The sequence below is a fragment of the Pseudonaja textilis genome, chromosome 1 (assembly GCF_049901715.1).
Source record: "Pseudonaja textilis isolate UNSWEBS1 chromosome 1, rPseTex1.2, whole genome shotgun sequence".
NCBI lineage: Eukaryota > Metazoa > Chordata > Lepidosauria > Squamata > Elapidae > Pseudonaja > Pseudonaja textilis.
This window is the reverse complement of record NC_141990.1, coordinates 223,964,054-223,982,255: the sequence shown is the minus strand read 5'-3', so window position 1 is coordinate 223,982,255 and position 18,202 is coordinate 223,964,054. Positions and strand designations below refer to the sequence as shown.

General features: G+C 39.5%; 1 protein-coding gene across 2 annotated transcripts; it reads left to right on the top strand.

The window, feature by feature from the left end:
• The first annotated feature begins 904 nt into the window (after window positions 1-904).
• LOC113448874 (MLX-interacting protein-like) lies at window positions 905-18,030 on the top strand. Of its 2 annotated transcripts, none has more exons than XM_087920665.1 (17): window positions 905-1,263; window positions 3,687-3,793; window positions 4,608-4,690; window positions 4,858-4,947; window positions 5,640-5,681; window positions 5,850-6,003; window positions 7,724-7,819; window positions 10,522-10,559; window positions 11,550-11,982; window positions 13,167-13,210; window positions 13,391-13,496; window positions 13,636-13,712; window positions 14,038-14,154; window positions 14,275-14,402; window positions 14,494-14,617; window positions 14,766-14,895; window positions 15,580-18,030. In XM_087920665.1, exons 1-17 carry the CDS (start codon window positions 905-907, stop codon window positions 15,696-15,698), a joined length of 2,247 nt encoding a protein of 748 aa, XP_087776791.1. In that variant the 3' UTR covers window positions 15,699-18,030. The 2 variants fall into 2 exon arrangements, with proteins under 2 accessions (XP_087776791.1, XP_087776790.1); XM_087920664.1 differs by having other exon boundaries at window positions 13,630-13,712.
• The last annotated feature ends 172 nt before the right edge of the window (window positions 18,031-18,202 follow it).

The window sequence follows — 18,202 nt, the reverse complement described above, 5'->3', positions numbered from 1 at the left end:
ATCCATCCATGTATGTAACTACCCGCGAAAACTTAAGAAAACAGAGAACAAACATAAACACACTAGTATGTGTGTATCTCACATTTAATAATTTTCAAATGCTTCAAAATGTTATTCCATAGTCACATAATTGGAAAACCTTATGAAAATGGTTTGCATTTAACAGCCTGTGGTTTATTGTGTAATTTGCCATTCATATTACAGTGAAGTAGAGGCAATTTTCAATTCCAATGGTCGGCCTGATAAAATATCATTAAGGCTATTTCCATTTCTCCACTGTTTGCCTAGAATGATGCAGTAGTGTTATTGTGTGTATGAATTTAGGCAGCAAACATATCTAATACACCTATTTCCCCTACAACAGCCCTGTGAGTTGGATTGGGCTGAAATTGACTGGCCCAAAGTTATCCAGCCGGCTTTCTGTGTTTTATTAATTTCGGGTACAAGCGGTGTATCAATAAATCCAGTTCCTCTTAAAAATGCAGGTATATTTTTTATCAAATTATCCAAATCCGGAGAGATTTTGATAGTTGAGGCATAACAAGTTTAATAAACTTGAAAAGTTTAAAGTTACCGTTCCGCGAGGTATGTATGCCCTCGGGAGAAAAATCGAAACAACTACAATAACCGTCATGCTCTGCGACTAAGGAGGGATACATGCGCAGAATGCCTTTTCCTTGTTGCTATGGGAGCCTGCGGTAGGGCCGGACTTCGGGCGATTCTCCGGTAGGGTCCCCCTCTCCTTTCGTTCCCCCGCGTCCTGGCAGCCGAAGTTACAAGTTCCAGTTCGGGGGTGGGGGAGAAATCCTTTGTTGTCATGGTGACGATAGTATCGTTGCTCCGGGCATGCTAGCGATGTTCTCAGTGGAGCCGGACACGGAGGAGGACAGCCGGAGCAGCAGCGATGTCCCGTTCCCAAATCATCCACAGTGGCCACTTCATGGTCTCGGAACCCCACGCCGAGTCGGACCCCGATCCAGACCTCGGTTCCGAAGAGGCCATAAGCTCGGCCGATCGAGCGGTTTGTTTAGGCCTGCAAAAAAGCTGCGCGGCCGAGCGAGTCAGAGGGGCCGGAGCGTTAGGGAAGACTGCGGCTGGGAAGGCTGAAAGTGCGACCCAGCAGTGTTTCGGGGCTCCCTACGACATCGACACGGTGAACCAAGGCACCTGTCAGACCTACCGCTACGGGCCGCGCAGTAGCGGCGCGCTCAATATCGACGCCTCCCTCACGAAGCTGTTCGAATGCATGACCCTGGCCTACAGGTGAGGAGGGCCGGGGCCCTGGTCGCTGGGATGGCGAAGGGAGGCGGGCCCCGCTTGGTACTTTCTGGCGCATAAAAGACCCGCAAGAGGGAGAAGGGCCGGGAAGACCGGCCCAGGCAATGTGGATTGGATCCAAAGCTTCCAGAAATCAAAATCTTGAATCTTCCTTTGAAGCTGTGCAGGTAGTCCTCGACTTAAAACAGCTCATTTAGTCACTGTTCAAAGTTACAACAGCAGTGAAAAAACGTGACTTGGGACCAATTTTCAGTTACAAACCTTTGCAGCATCTCTATGGTCATGTGACAAAAATTTAGATGTTTGGCAACCGGTTCAACTTTGAGAACTTTTATACAACAAAATTTCATTTTTAATGTATGTCTATTAGTGTACATTTGAAGTGACAATAATGTTATTCTATTGCTATTCCATCCATTGTGATGTCCCAGGATCATGAGATCACCTTTTGTGATCCTCTGACAAGCAAAGTCAATGGAGAAGCCAGTTTCACTTAACAACTGGGAGACTAAGTTAACTGCAGTGATTCACTTAACATCTTTGGCTGGAAAGGTCATAAAATGGGACAAAATTCACTTAACAAATGTTTCACTTAGCAACAGAAATTTTGGGCTCAGTTATCGTCGTAAGTCAAAAGCTACCTGTATTTGACAACATATCTTCCTTCCAAGTTTTCTTAGATCAGGAGTGTCAAACTGGTGGCCCGTGGGCCGGATGTGTCACGAGCAAGCCACATCTATCCCAGCTCCACAAATAGGAAAAACATCGCAAAATGTCAAGTGAGGCAACGTGACACCGCGTGTTTGACACCTGTGCCTTAGATTCTGCACCCTAGTTAACAATGGGCCTTGCCCATTGATGGGCCATGAGTGTTAGAACAATGTTCTAAATGTGCTATCCTCTTCTGGGCAATGTTATTAAGTTAAAACCCTCTACTCAAATGAGACTTTTTTGTTGTTTCTTCCTCATACTAGAACCTGAGCACAAACAGAGAGGCTCAAAGTCTCTGTTAATATCCTGGGAGTGTAGAGTACCCCAAAACCAAGCAGACATTTCACAAGTAGAAATAAAGGCTCTTGGGTGTAACTTATTATGGATTGCCTCAAAAATTACGAGAAGTAGAAAAGTGATTTTCTAATGTGCCATTTGAATTAAACTTGAGGGCAAAAAGTATGTAAATGTTCAAAAGAAGAAACTTATTTATATGTCACTAGCTTTGTTGAAAGCTTGATTTGTTATGTGCCTGCACTTGCTGGGTAAAACTGGTAGTATGAGCCTATATGTACCCATTTGATAACGTCCTCAACTTACAACCACAATTGAGCCCCAAATCTCTTGCTAAATTAGAAATTTATTGAGTTTTGCCCCATTTTACAATATTTCTTACCACATTTGGTAAATCAACCACTGCAGTTAAGTTACTAACATGTTGTTAAGTGAATCTGGCTTCCCCCATTGACTTTGCTTGTCAGAAGGTTGCAAAAGGTAATCACATAACTTTGGGACATTGCAACCGTCATAAATATGAACCAATTGTCAAACATCCAAATGTAAATCACGTGACCATGGGGATATTGGGGATGTCATAAGTGTGAAAAATGGTCATAAGTCACTTTTTTCAGTGCCATTGTAATTTGAAATGTCACTAAATGAACTGTGGTTAAGTTGAGGGCTGCCTGTATCTTTTATAGTTGCCCTTTATAACAGAGTATTGTTTACTGGAAAGCTATTCATGATTAATCTGCCATATGAGCCTTAGACCAGAGTTCTACATTCTTAGAGGAGACTTGGTTCAAAGAGTTGTTGAGAACAAAGGAGGAAAGGGAATTCTGAATGCTTCGGCACAAGGCCTCTATTGTGCATTCATTTTTGTTCCTTTTCGTAATGTTTTATAGGGAAAGGAGAAGCAGTAGCCTCTTCCACTTTTAAATCTCCCATCTCCCTGACATTTCATACTTGTTACCAAAAAATGTTGAAAAACAAAAATACATTCTAATTTAGTAGTTACAGTTGATCTTGAGACCAGCATATTATTTATAGTTAATAGTCTCCAGATGTTTTCTGCATGATCTGCTGTTGTGTGCCTGTTCATCCATCTCCTTTTGCCATAAAATCCAATGGGGAAGGGAAACCAGAGATGAGATACTAACTTTCAAAGAAACCTTGCACATTACTCAGTCTTTCAAAAAGATAAATAATTGCATGTGTTTTATTACTCTATTTGAATTTTCTTATTTTCTTCTTTTATTGGAACAGTGTAGGGATATTTGTATCTATAGTGTCAAGTCTTTGAGGTAGTATTCCTATTCATTTTGCTTTCTTAATCATTTTTGGCTTGACTTATTGATTCCTTAATCCAGATATACCAGATATTACAGAAGGTTCTTTGGATTCTTTTTTATTTTTAGTGGGAAAATTGTATCTCCCAAATGGAAAACTTTCAAAGGGCTGAAATTGCTGCAGCGTGACAAGATTCGACTCAATAATGCTATTTGGAGGGCATGGTATTTACAGTGTGAGTAATGGGAACAGGGTAAATTCAGAAGTTTATTCTCAAGGTACCTTCTTTTCATAAGGAGTCCATATGTTAGATCCGTGTATCTGCCATTCTTCAGTGGAAGAAGGGTGGGGGGGAGTTGATACAAGTAATCCTTTTTGATGTAACCTGAATATCTTAAACCTTATATCGAATCTGTATCTTGCACATGATATACAACTGGAGGACTGGAGCCAGATGTCTAGAAACTTGTCACCTCTTGGAGAGATAGCAAGAGGAGAAGGGACCATAAGAATTCCAGCTCTGAAAGATACTTCCTGGGAAACTCTTCTAAGATACTTTTCTAAGATCCAGGAAAAAAAAGGGAGGGGGAATTAACATGTTGGTTCTTTGTTTGACTAAATCCACATCAGAATAAGGGGAGGGGTTCTAACTCCCTTTATCTATTACTGTATGCCTGGAAGCATCTTAGAATCTGCTTTGACTAGTACCGGGATCACTTCCTTTCAATAAAGAATTCCTTTCGAAGTACCTAGCTTTCAGTTCATTTTTTTTGGTTGAAAGGGAAAAGTCCAGTGCTTACACCAGAATTCTTGATGAATTCTATAGTCAAGGACTATTTTCTATTCACTATTATGAGGTGCAAGCAATAACATGTACTTCTGAACATCACACAGTCTGTTTTCTTTGGTTGTAAAACCCATAAACATTGTCTTCCTGTTTGTGAATGTACAATTTGGGGGAGCTTTCAGTCAGTCAAAAAGTACATTTGTCTGTCTCTAAAAGTGACAATGGCATTTAGAGTTCTGTTTCTTTTTCATTTTGGACACAGATGTGGAGAAGAGGCAGAATCCTGTGTGCAGTTTTGTGACTCCCCTAGAATGCAGTGACATAGAGCAGCATCGCAAGCCTGAGGTGAGCAAGGATTTTATAGCACAAAGAGTTACCAGAGTGTAATGCTCTCTGAGTACAATGATGATGTTACCTAGTTTGGTAATGAGATATCTGCAAGGAAACCACCAAGCTCAGAGAGCACCAAAGACCCTCCATTTCAAACTTCTGTATCTTTATTTATTTGTTAGGCTGTCATCATGGAAGGAAAATATTGGAAACGCCAGGTTGGGGTTGTTATTAGAGAATATCATAAATGGAGGACATTTTTCCATATTCAGGTAAGTTTCTTCTCAAGCAAGTAAAGCTTTTTGGATAACACATGATATCAATGTGATAAAATAGCTGGAATGTAGCACTATATTGAAATTTTCCATCCCCAGATGATATTCTTTGTTGTCGTCTGTGTTGTTGCAGTGGCAGCCAAGAATCTAATTCTATCCTAAAATAATTTAACTCTACATATTCAGCCTGCATTTACAAGATTTAAAACATGATGAGGATAAAAAGGGCACCATGAAAGTACCTCTACAGAATTTCTGCACATTTTCACCAACATTTGTAGGCATTTTGTAAAATGTGTTTGGCTAGGATTTTAGCAGCTTTTTATAACTGAAAATTTTTATTATAGCAGTTCCCAATCATGCGACCTAGTATTAGATTTACCAGGTGTTTATCCTTTTTATTTTTATGTTTGTTTATATTTCATATTTCTAAGCTATCCATCTTCCTCAGAGTGGGGCTCTTTTATGTATCAGGTACTTCAGACCTTTTCTCCACCTATAGTTAATTCATAATTTTGATTTTTTGCCATTTGTATAAGATATACACATTATTTATTAATATTTACAGTTGCTTATAAGAGTTCTCTACTGCTTTGTGGTATCTTTAATTGAATAAATTAAAATTTCCTTTGCTAATTATTCTCTCAGAAATGTATTCTAATCCAAACCACCCTGTCTTTTTGTTTTAGGAGCAGAAGAAGTTTGACAAACCAATCTGCGATCCTAGTCAGGTGCTATATTAATATTCAAAAGTTCCCTTTCCCTATTTCCTTCCCCCCCCTGTGGCAGAGTCTAAAGCTGGAATACTTGAATAATAATCATTGAGCATTCCAGGCTTTTACTTCCCCAATCCTTTGCTGGAACTTATGTGTTCCGCTCCCCCTCCCTATTTTGTGCAGGAGGTGTCTGATGCAATTTCAGAGGTAGAACTTAACACTGAAACAGCAACTGGGGGACCAATGGAGCTTGATCCCTTACATGATCTGGATGTACTTCTGGACACCATGGTCTCCAGCCGCAACCCTTATGGTGGTCCCAACTTACGTGGTCTTGGTGAGAAGTCACTTTATGCCCTTTATACAATGGTTTTATAGTGAAACTTTTTCCTTTATGCCCAAGTGCTGAAAGCTTTCCAAGGGCTTCCATAAAGGAGTTAGTTGGCGACTTGTAAAGACTGTGTATGACACATGCTATTTAACTATGAAAGCTGTAAATTTAGCTATAAATTTTTGTCCTGTCTCCAATCTTCCCTTTTGGGGGAAAGTTGTTGAGAAGGTGATCAAGTGGCATCTCCAGAAGAGCCAGAATGAAACAGTATCTGGATCCCCTTCAATAAGGATTCAGGCCCAGATATGAGACACAAATGCCATTGATTATCTGGCAGGAACAGGATGGGATGGTACTCTCTGCTCCTGTTTAACATCCACATGAAAATATTGAGCGAGATCATCTCCATGGGGAAAGATATTATCAATATGATGATAATACTCAGTTGTACATCTCTGCCTTTGTTGAGTTAAGCAATGTTCAAATGCCCTTTCCTAGTCCCTGGAAGCTACTGAGGCCACAGGCCAAAATTGAACTTTGGCAAGATGTCATGGGTTTGGGTCTCCTTGGGTTTTGGAGAATTATCTGTGGTCAGGGATGAAGTTGGCACTGCCCCAAACAGACCTGGTGCATAATCTGGTGTTCTCCTGGACTTGTGACCCCTGCTTGAGGAGGAGGTGGCAATCGTGGCCAGGAGGACTTGCTCCTTGTTGTGCACCAGTTACGCCCATTCCGGGACCAACATGCCCTTCTCAAAGTCACCCAAGTGGACTATTGTAATGCAGTCTACATGGAGTTGCTCTTGAAGAGTATCCAGAAGCTTCAGTTGGTTCAAAATGTAGCAACTCATACAGTTTTACACAAGCCTAGGTTCATGCATGTATCATGTCCTTTGTAGGTTCTGCATTGGTTGCCTATTTGCTTCTGGGTTCAATTCAAGGTACTGCTTATAACCTTTAAAACCATGCAGGGCTTGGGGCCAATTTATTTGAAAGACTGCATCTCTCCAATTACATCTTCCTGGTCTACCAGAACAGGAAGCAGGATATGTTATGGGCCCCATTTATTAGGAAAGTACATTAGGTGGAACCAAGAAAAAGGGTTGACTTAATTGTGCCCCCCTCCCTATGGAAGAGCAATTCCCTCAGATATAAAATACGCCCCCCCCCCCTCGGTACTTTTCTAGAAGACCCTGAAGACAAGAACGTGGGGGACCCAGACTATGGAATGGCTAGTGACTAGACCAGGGGTGTCAAATTCAAGGCCCATGGGCTGGATCTGGCCTGCAGAGTGCTTAGATCTGGCCTGTGCGACTGCTCTAAAAATTGAGAAGGACTGGCCTGTGGTGCCTCTGCCAGCGATAACAGAGACCCTCCCGAGCTCCGTTTTCACTGGCAGAGGGTTGCAGGAGGCCAGTGCGGCTGAAAACGAAGCTCAGGAGCCCATTTTCACTGGCAGAGCACTTGGGCCACCACAGGTCCCCTCAACACGAGTGATGTCAAACTGGCCATGGCCACCCTGGCCACACACACACCCAGAGGTCAAACACCACCCTGATACAGCCGTCAATGAAATCGAGTTTGATACCCCTGGACTAGACTAATTGTATTGATTGTCAAGTGGATAGAGTAATTGCAGCAGCAGAGAAGGTGGCATTTTAAGAGATTTACATTGTGGGTTTTTAATGCTATAAGCTACCCAGTGTCCCCTTATTTTATGTCTTCAGCTCACCAGGGTAATGCTGACATGATCCAGCCTACTCTGACCCAACTTCACCCCAATTTTGGAGAAGAATTTGTGAATACTTTGGACCCTATTCACGGTAACAAAAAATCCACAATTTTATATAACTGTTGAATTATGTGATCTGGTGGAACATTCCATGTAGACAAAAGATTTATATTTTTAAATGACCTTTGCATAGTTTCTTAGGGTCAAATCAAGGCTATTGTTTTAAAAAATTTTCACATATGTGAAAAGTGTACAGCATGGGAATGTATTGCTGGACTCCCTATATCTGTTTCCATTATTTAGTGTATGTTTAGTGGGAAAATGTTTTCACAATCTCAAAATGCAAAGTATCTAAATCTCATGCTTTGGGAGAAAATGAGATTACTGACTTATTTTCAAAAGCCTCAAATTAATCCCCAGATTATGAAAGGTGGTTTCTGACCTCAACAATAAATAGTATTAGAGTCCTTGATTATTTACATTGGCTCAGAGGTATAGCTAGGGAACAAAGACAGCCTAAGTCACAAGAAATAAGAGCAGAGTTTTGCTCTGGCAAAATCCTGTCTTCTAAGATTCTACATGTCTACAAGTGTGCAAATCAGTGATTGTAAAAGTGAATAAATGAAAATAATATTTTTTAGCATTTATATACCGGTAATAATAGCAATGTAATTCTCATAGTGCTGATGTTATTTTTTAATGTAACATTTATGCTCAAGGCTAAAGGATCAACAGACTTGACAAAAACACTATATTTTGCAGAATAAAAAAATAAAAGGTTTCTTGATTGAGTAGGCAGAAAGCAGGCAGAATTGAAATTGAAAAGGTTGTGCAACAAAACAGCACCATTGTCTAGTTTGAATCCCAGATGAGGAGATTTTATATTGTAGCACTTGAATCTAATCCCACTTGATCCATCTATTTCATAGCAGGCTTAATAAATCAATAGAGGAATTAATTAGTAATTTCTGTAATTCGCCAAAATCATTCAATTGTCAACTCAAACTGAAAAATTAAAAAAGCACAAAAGAGGCACTGGATATTCACTAGTTGAATCCTGGATAATAGCTTTTGATTTAGTTAATATACATGCTCCATCTTGCTCTAACCATTGATCAACACTATTTCTCTGGTGAACATGCTGCACAGTATTCCCATACTATGGTCCTGGAACCTAAATTGGTCTTTCATTCTGTCTTTCTTTATTGTCATGCCCCTGTTAGAATCTGACTCAGAGGGAGAGGAGGAACAACCACAGGGAGTGGGAGTGTGGCTCCGGAGGTTGTGGAGGAAACTGGGGAAAGGCACAGGCCAGCTGGGCATTCAGAGAAAGATCCAGGCCCATCCCCTCTTCATCCTAGGGCAGATAGGAGGAGCAGATAAGGGAGAAACATGAATGGCGTGGTCTACGGGGAGGAAAGGGCCTTGATCCCCTTCATGGGCTGCAGCTGTGAGGACTGTTTAAAAGGACAAACTGCACATGGGCCAGTCCTGGAAGCAAAGCGTGAAAATATTTCTAGTCTGTCAGTTCTTATCTGAGTTCTGGCATCCTTCCCAGTGTGTCTATTTCGATATCTGTGGACATCTTCAAGCCCTTATCCCGCCTTGTCTCATTAATTGCTTCAGTGTAGTTTGCGTTGTTTTTTTTTTCTATTTATAATTTATATGTATTTTGAGTTTGAATGGAAGTTCTTCCTTTTCGCGACTGTTTGTGGGGTGTTTTTTTCTCCAGTCAATGGTAATTGGATCTTTGCAGCCAAGTTGAAGGAATTAAAGGGACTTCACCTGTTTTTGTGACTGTTGCTTTTGTATCCCACTCTGGATCATCACATTTATCTTTCATTTGTTTTCTTACCTTTGTCAAGACTGTTTAAAAGGCTGCCTTGCCATCATCTCCTTTCATCATTCATGATCTGTAGTCAATTCAATCATGCTTTTTTCCATTTCTATTCTGGTTTTTGATTGGTATTTTGATGGGAGACCACTAAGGAATATTGGAGCTATAGACTGGAAGGTTTAAAAATATCCTGGAAGCCATTTCCATATTGCAACCAAATAAACAAGATAAACCTCTCTGTGTAGACATCCAGAATCAAGCTCAATATGAGGGTGACTACATTTTATCTATTTCATCGAACAGTATCAGAAAAGGTAATTTGATTTCTAACACACAAGGATTGAAATAGAACAAAACAGAACAGAAGAGAGCTGGAATTGACCTTGGAGGTATTCTAGACCCTGCTCAAACAGGAGAACCTATCTCCTAAACATAAATCTGAATAGAGTTGTTTCCATCTACAATTCAGAATCTTTTGCCAATAATTTAAAATCTAATGCACATTACTATTGTCTCCTTTATGGAGATTTGCAAGGAATCAGATTACGATATAAAATTTAATTATGAAAATTGGGCCATTCTTCTTACTAAAATTTAAAGATTGTGACTAATATTTAATATGGTTACTATCAAATATACTTGGAAGAAGATTAATATGACAACTTGCATTCTAGTCCCTGCATATGTGTGCGAAGACACACACACACACACAGACTTAATTTCTCTCTATCCATGACAACTATTATATGATATAATCAGGCAAAATATATAAGTTGCTTTTTCTTTCCTCAGGTTCCAGCCCCATATTGTCCATATTCTTGTTTATGAATTTTTTTAAATACCACTAACAGAGAAAAATCCTTATCTGCTTAATTGATTGAGCTTATCAGACAATCCTCATTTTTATTACTCATTGACTCATCCTAATCATCTACCCTACCTTTTTCTTTTCACAGAATTTATTACGTCTTGTCGTTCTCAGCCTATATTCCAGGTAAGGAGAAGCAGTATATCCAGTCATCTAATACAATAGCCACAATAAGGTTAGCACTTAGTTTCATATGTGTAAAGTGAGGATGATTATTTTCTATTAGAAGTTATGTTACAGGGAATGAAAACTACAGTTTGAAAAGTGTAGCCCAACCAACCCAGATAATTATTTCAATCTATTATTTTATTTTTTGGATTATATTTTCCTGGTATATTCCTATATAAGGTGAACTAAACCATACATAAAGAACTATATAATTTATTATTATTTTTATAGCTATTAATTTTACTACAAATTGTGTGCTGTACCTGGTTATGAATTTAAACCAGAAATTAAAAGCAGTCGTTGCTTAAGGAGCACAATTGGGAATGGAAACTCAGACAAGGAGTGAAGAGATCATTAAGTGAGATGTCACATGACTGCTTCGCTCAATGACCATGATCCCAACACTCCCAGTTGCTATCATAAATGATCTCCGAAGAGAGAGGTTAGGGAAACAAGGATTTTAGCATGTTAAATTCCATGCACCGAGAGGCTTTACGTACTAAAATCCTTGCCTCTCCCTTTGGCGATCACGTAGCCATTGCAACTGGGAATATTGGGATCATGTTCATTGAGCAAAGCAATCATGTGACATCTCACTTAAGTCCTCTTAACAGGTAGCAACAGCAGCTTGCAACTTTCCCTGTTGGCTTTCCCATTGATTTTCTGATTGCAGACACTGGGTAACTAGTGATAAGTATGAATAGGTTGGCCAAGCACCCAGAACGGCATCACATGACCATGGGGAGTGAGGGGAGGATTTTCCAGAAGTGCTTTTCAGGCTGTAAAGCATTTTTTCCTGGTGACCGTTGTTAATTTGAATGGTCATTAAGCAAGGTCCATCTGTAATTAATCTTTTCCTCCCACCCTTCCTTATGCAACAGTAAGAAAGTGCTGACAGAATTAAAACAAATTCTGTATAAGAGCTGACATTTCCTTAGCCTTTCCTAGGTTCCTGCACCTCTGCCAGATGCTACGGCCTTACACCAAGACACCTCAGATTTGCCTCCAGTTGCACCTCACGCTAAGGCGCTCTCACCATTGGGAGACCCACTTCTGGATGTGGAGCTGCCTACACCTCTGACTGGACAGCAGATCTTCTTGCCATTCTTCCCTACCTCTCCTCCAAGGATCAGCCCTCCACCTGCCCCTCCCATCTTGCACCTTCAGCCACAAACCACATTTGTCTTTTCTGTCGTCAGTAACACTGGAGTGGAAAAGACCTTGCCATCCCCTCCTGCGGGATCTTTTGTTATGCCAAACTGTGGTTCTACATCCAAGGGTGGGGGGGTCAGGCAGTTTCAGCGGATTGCTCCAGCACCTGCTCCTACTCATCATCAGCCAGTAACACCCCAGGCCTCCTTCACACCACTACCTACAGCTGGTACGTACTGCTAAGCAGGGCTCCATAGAGAGGAGAAATGGGGCTTAGCACTAGTTCAGCTTCCTTAGGACTTTTGCTTTTTGGTTTTTAAGTAATACTGGGGATTTGTGCACTTATCCGAGCTAGTTTTACAACAGTCACCAGGTATTGAGGTGGGGGGAAACAGCAAAATAATAATAATAATAATAATAATAATAATAATAATAATAATAATAATAATAATAATAATAATAATAATAATCTGGCTACAACCATTCAGTTGGTGCCCTGCCCCCTTTTTAAACAGGTCAACGCATGGATGCATGTAAAATAATAGAGCTTCAATCACAAGGACATGGTTACCATCTTGCCTTTTTTGATACACATCTCAAAATGTGTCTACACCTGGGTAGACATTTGATTTTCAGACTGTCATCAGTTGAAAATTATGTAACAGTGACCAGTAGATTTAGGATGTTAGTCTGTAAATTTAAGAACACAGTATACATATAAATTTAAATGTATAAAGGAAATAGCAGATTATTGTTTTCAATTACAATTTTAGGAGTTACTTATGTAAAAGCATGACAGCTGCATGCTGTCCAACACTTGCTTTTCTTGGTTATATTTTTCCAATGTATTTTTGCTTGGACCATTTAAAGTCTATGTACAAATTTTAAGATCTACATAACCACTTTATTGAAAGATTTCCTTAATTCCCAAATTGAAATAATATTGAAATGCACTAATTGAAATGCAAAGCTCATACTCATATTCAGAGTGCATATTCTTAATTTAAAAATAACAAGGGCAAAATTGAACTCCAGAATTCTTTTTCTACTCTTTGTATAGGCAACTATTAATAAATTCTGAGTAGTTTTCAAGCTGAGTACCACAAGCCAAAATTTTAGATGAAAACAATGATTGTGAGGTGGCCAGGTTTACTTGGATTTTTTTATATTAGTTGACATGCTGAGTGAGATACCCATCATTTTAAGTAACAACTGGTGGCTTTAAGTTCTAGATAAAGTAAGTGGAATTTATTTCAGAAGACTGGCTCTCTAACTAACTAATGTAGTTTACTGGTGAATTGCCAAATTTAGTGTTCTTTTCCTGGTAGGGATCATTAACCAGCCAAGATTTCTAATGACTGGGGGCCCATAGAGACTGGAAACAGAAAAAAATCCTCTTTCTTTCATTTCTAGGTCTTGTCCCATTGCCCTTCACTTCAGCTACAAAATCTGCTCAGGTAAAGATGTTCTCTTTTGCTATCTTCTGAAAAGGGTAAGATAAGCAGCTCTGATTTTGCCACCTTCTGTGTGGAAGGCCTTTCAATAAATATTTAGGTCTTCTTGGATTGATATGCACAGTTTATCCTTCGTAATTCCTTTTGATCCCTAGCTGATAACTTTTTTTTATTATCCAACAGATTTGTGGCACCTCCAAGTTCCCTGCTGATGTCCTATTGAGGTCAGTCTCCATTACAAAGGAGCTTTCACCAGTTCCTGTCTCAGCTGCTGCCTTGCTTGATACTGGTAAACATGCTAGGCATGGTTTGGAATCGTTTCACATATCCTGTTTCATCTATTCCTTTACTTTAGTCTATATATATCACATTTAGGTGAAAACAGGATACAAGCCCATTTAACCCCTATATTTTGGAAATTGTTCCAGGTTCCTCAGCCCAGAAGTTAGCCAAGGAGAAGAATCTGTGTAGTCACCAGGAAAAGTACAAATATAATCCTATTCAGGTGAGAAGATCACTATTTGAAAGGAAGATCATGTTTCTTTCCCCTGTTGTTTTTAAATCTGAAGAGTATCAGAATCAGAATATGGTAGTCGAGGTGGCAATATTATTTATGTTTATAACACCTGGGGTGAAGTTAAGTTTTCTTAAATTCCGAGTGATCTTCTTTTTGATCAAATAAATATATTAATCTCACCTGACTACACCCACGTACCCCACCCTCTCATGCCATATGTCTTCTGCAGATCAAAAACAATGCCTTATCTTGTGTAGCCCAATTGAATGAACTGCAAAGCTGAGAATTGTCAGAATACAATTGTCCCTTGCAGGGAAGCTGCCGATCAAGTTTTACTTCTGCTGACTGTGCCCGTCGTATGATCATCAGCTCGGGCTTTAACACTCTTGCCAGTCTAGTACTATCAGGATCTGACCAAATCAGCACTAAGGTACATATCTTTTCCCTGTAAGAAAGAAGGTTAGTATTTATCTTGTCTTTCCCATTGCTCCTCTGATCCTCTTGGAACCGTTTGCCTTCCCTTCTTCTGTTCCATCTTGTATGCTCTCAGCTCAGCAAAGCACTACTCTTGCAGAAGAGTGTAGCATATGTAGGAAGACTTCAGCAAGAACGCCGACAAAATCAGGAAATGGCAGAAAGACTGCGTGGAGAAATTGAAGAGTTGAGCACTGCCATTGAGTAAGTTGAATAATAGATTTGAATGGTTGAGCTGTCACTTGATCTGAGTAAAGGAAGTTTATATGGTTGAGGTGTTTTTTTTTTTCTGCAGTAAATTCCAGCGCCAACTTCCACCTAATGGAGCTCCTGTATTACCTCCACAATCAAATCAGGCTTCTGAATTCTATGAAGAATATGTACGTCAGCGCACATTAGAGGACTGGCGTTTTTGGATTGTATCCATCAAGAACTAACAAAGCAGGATTTATTTGGTTACTGCAGAGGAACAAATTGGGGGCATAAAGTCTGATAAATTTTGCCACAGCAAAATTTTAAATGGGAAAAGTTGATTGTAATGAATCCTTAACTCCTTTCAACTTGCAGTTCAGTGTTATAATTAAGCCACTGTTTGAGAGCTATACTACAACGGTGAACACAGGCAACATCAAGGATTTCTGCCAATCGGTGATGAACTGGTTGGAGCAACACTGCACATTACCCATCTTGCGGCCTGGTATGGTTTGGCACTTTGGTAGGACAAATTAGAATAGCAAAGAAATCTGAAAACTCTAGACAGATTTTTTTCAAATGAATACCTTGAAAGCATTCCAAGATCCTATGTGGGGCTTGATCTAAAACAGAGTACCTTTGCTTCAGAGCATGAAATAAACATAGCATCTGAAGTGCTGGGAAACTACTCCTGCCCTTTTAGCCTTCAGAAGGCTATGAAGATATGGTTCTTTCCCCAAACATTGGGCTAGGATGGGGTTGAGTCAGGCAGTCAAATATTTGCTTGTTCTGGCTCCTAGTGGGAAGTTTGTTCTGCTTTTATTTCAGCCAATTGTTTTTATTGGTGGTTTTGAATCAGCTAAGGTCATTATGTGAGATAGGCAGTCATAAGTTCTATATGAGAAAAATGAAAGGAGGAATTGGAAGATTTATCTTAATTCTATAATTTGCCTGCCTATTGTGATTTTGCTACCATAATATGTAACTCAAAATGTAAGTGTGAAATAGAATGAATACGGCACAAACTGTCTTGATTTGAAGCAGAGGAAAGGCAGGAATTATCACAAGATATTGGCTATGCAAGAAAAGTATATGTAGTTATGTTTTTTGTTTACAAGGATTGCATTTCTAGGGATCATATATTTAATTTATTATTAATAGGGGTTTTGGGTTGTTGTTTTTTTTGTAGCTATCTCTGGCTCCCTTCTGCAGCTGAGCAAAATCACGTCAATATTGACTCAGCCAAGCCATCTGCCTGGACAAGCTCTACGAGCAGTATCTTCTCCACAGTGCAAGAGCAACAACTAGGATGAAAATCTGTCTTCCTTCCCCCAGATGTTGCTAGGAATCCATAAGAACTTCTAACTCAGGAAATCCCTTTATCATGCAAATAAGGACATTGTAACAATATTGGTGCTAGGTATTCCATAGCAGGGACTTTCTGGGGGCTACCTTTGGTGCTGGTCATCACAGCAGAGCAGTGGAAGAGTAGAGGGAACAGGACAAGGTACGGAATTGGAGTACCTCTTAGATTGTAGAAAGAAGTCATCAGGCATGGCTTTAGATCAGGGGTGTCAAACTGGCGGCCTGGGGGCTGGATGTGTCACATGCAGGCCATGCCCACCCCAGCTCCACAAAGGGAAAAAAACGTCGGGAAATGTCATGTGACAGCAATGTGACGCCATGAGTTTGACACCCGTGCTTTAGATTTTTTTTATAGAACTGGGAAGAGTGTGGGTCTTCATTTCCACAGTTTTCCCACCAGAGGTCAGTAAAGATACTTAGCATGATTCAGTTTCTCACACAATGTGAAAACTTATGGCTAGCAGTCCCTAGTGCGAGTGCATAATTATAGGTAGTCCTTAATTTACAATCATTCATTTAGTGACCCCACGAAGTTGCAACAATAGTGAAATTTATGATCATTTTTCACATGGCCATTGCAGCATCCCCATGGTCACGTGAACAGAATTCAGCCACTTGGCAACTGGCTCCTATTTATAGCGGTTACAGTGTCCCAGGATCATGTGGTCGCCTTTTGCAACCTTCTGACAACCAAATTCAGTGGGGAAGTCAGCTTCACTTAAGAACCGTGCTGCCAATGTAACAATTACAGTGATTCACTTAACTGCCAAGAAAGGCCATAAAAAGGGGCAAAACTCACTTAACAATTGTCTCACTTAGCAATGGAAATTTGGGGCTCAATTGTGGTCGTAAGTTGAGGACTACATGTACTGAATATTGGTCTGCTTATGCTTGAAAAACTGTGTGTCCCAACTCTGTGTTGCAGGCTTCACACATGGATGGTTGCAGACACACAATTTGCCTTATATCTCTCTTTCATTCCTGATCAGAAATCTTATGCAGAGCTGCCCATTTTCTGGACATGCCCTGAATTTCTACAAGAGGGCGGAACCTGGTTTCCAGCACAGATGTTTACTTTGGGGTTTTGTACTTCCAAAGATCATGTGTTGATATTTAGAGAAAAACTAAATATTTAACTGAAGAACATGAGCAGGTTCTTATAAAGCAATGACTTGATGGAGTTATTTTCAGTGCAATCCTATGCCCTCTGTTCAAAGGAAAGTTTTGCTTAGTTCTGAGGATATAATTTCTGCCTAATTATTTTTGCATACTACAACTAATGCTTTCCATATAGCAGTTCAAATGCACTGGAAGTGTAGGGAATTTTTCTAAAATACTGTCTTATAGCACAGCTTCTTTTTATAAATGTTTCTATAATAAATGTTCTCAAAGCATTCCGATACTGATAAGAGTGAAAACTGAACAATAGACCCTGTCTATTGCATGGGGCAGGGATTGGCAATGTGGTGCTTCTAGGTATTAGGACATCACCAACTCAAAGCATGGCAGGTCTAAAATAAATGAAAACTGGTTTTAAAAAGATAGCCATTGCTTTAGAGATTTTGTGACAAAATATAACATTCCATTGTCCAACATTTTCTTGGAAGATAAGAATATACAAAATTCATTACAAATTGGAATATACTTTCTTTTTTAATATTTGTTGTCATTTAATCTGTAACCCTTTAGTGTCCTTCTTCATTCATGTATGGAGGAAGAACTTTTACCTAAAGTTACCACCAACAAATTATGCTAATATATATTAGCAGAGAGCCAGCTTAGTGTAGTGGTTGAGGCATCAGCCTAGAAACTGGGAGAGCCAAGTTCTAGTTCTACATTAAATCTGAAGCCAATTGGATGACCTTGGGCCAGTCCACTCTCTCAGCCCTAGGAAGTGGGAAACCACTTCTGAACTCTTGCCAAATGATAAATAGGCAGGCAGATGGATTGTTGCCTACTTGCCTTACAAACAAGTTTTTAATTTTTTCCAGTCCCCTGGGATTTCCCTAGTTGAAGATTTCAATTTTACAAAACTTTCATGAACAACTGCAGAAGTCTTATGATTGCATTTTATTTTGTAATTATAGAGGCTATCTTTGTTTTTCTCAGTTACATCTCAGATGCAACTTATTTTTCTTTGATGCTGAATTTATATTTTTAGTTTTCCCTTTTGTGATTTTCCTGATATTTTGCTACTGTTATTTCCATATAAATACATACACACACCTACACAAGCATCAAATTGTTATATATTATTAAAGGCATTTTTAAATTATCACTTGTATTACAGGTTTTTAATTAATGTCTTGTCATGATTTTATCAAACAGTTTCTATTATTTTCAGCTCCTGTCTTCATTTATCTTACCAGGTATGTCTTCCATTGGCCTATTCATTACTTTAATCAAGTTCTTTTTGTACATTTAGGTGGAATAGAGTATTTTAGGAA

Bases quoted from the DNA above. Each gene is read 5' to 3' on its own strand.
- LOC113448874 (XM_087920664.1), top strand. From the start codon at position 905: ATGTCCCGTTCCCAAATCATCCACAGTGGCCACTTCATGGTCTCGGAA. The intron at 1,264-3,686 runs GTGAGGAGGGCC...TTTTATTTTTAG, and splicing joins TGCATGACCCTGGCCTACAG to TGGGAAAATTGTATCTCCCA. The intron at 7,820-10,521 runs GTAACAAAAAAT...TTCTTTTCACAG, and splicing joins TACTTTGGACCCTATTCACG to AATTTATTACGTCTTGTCGT.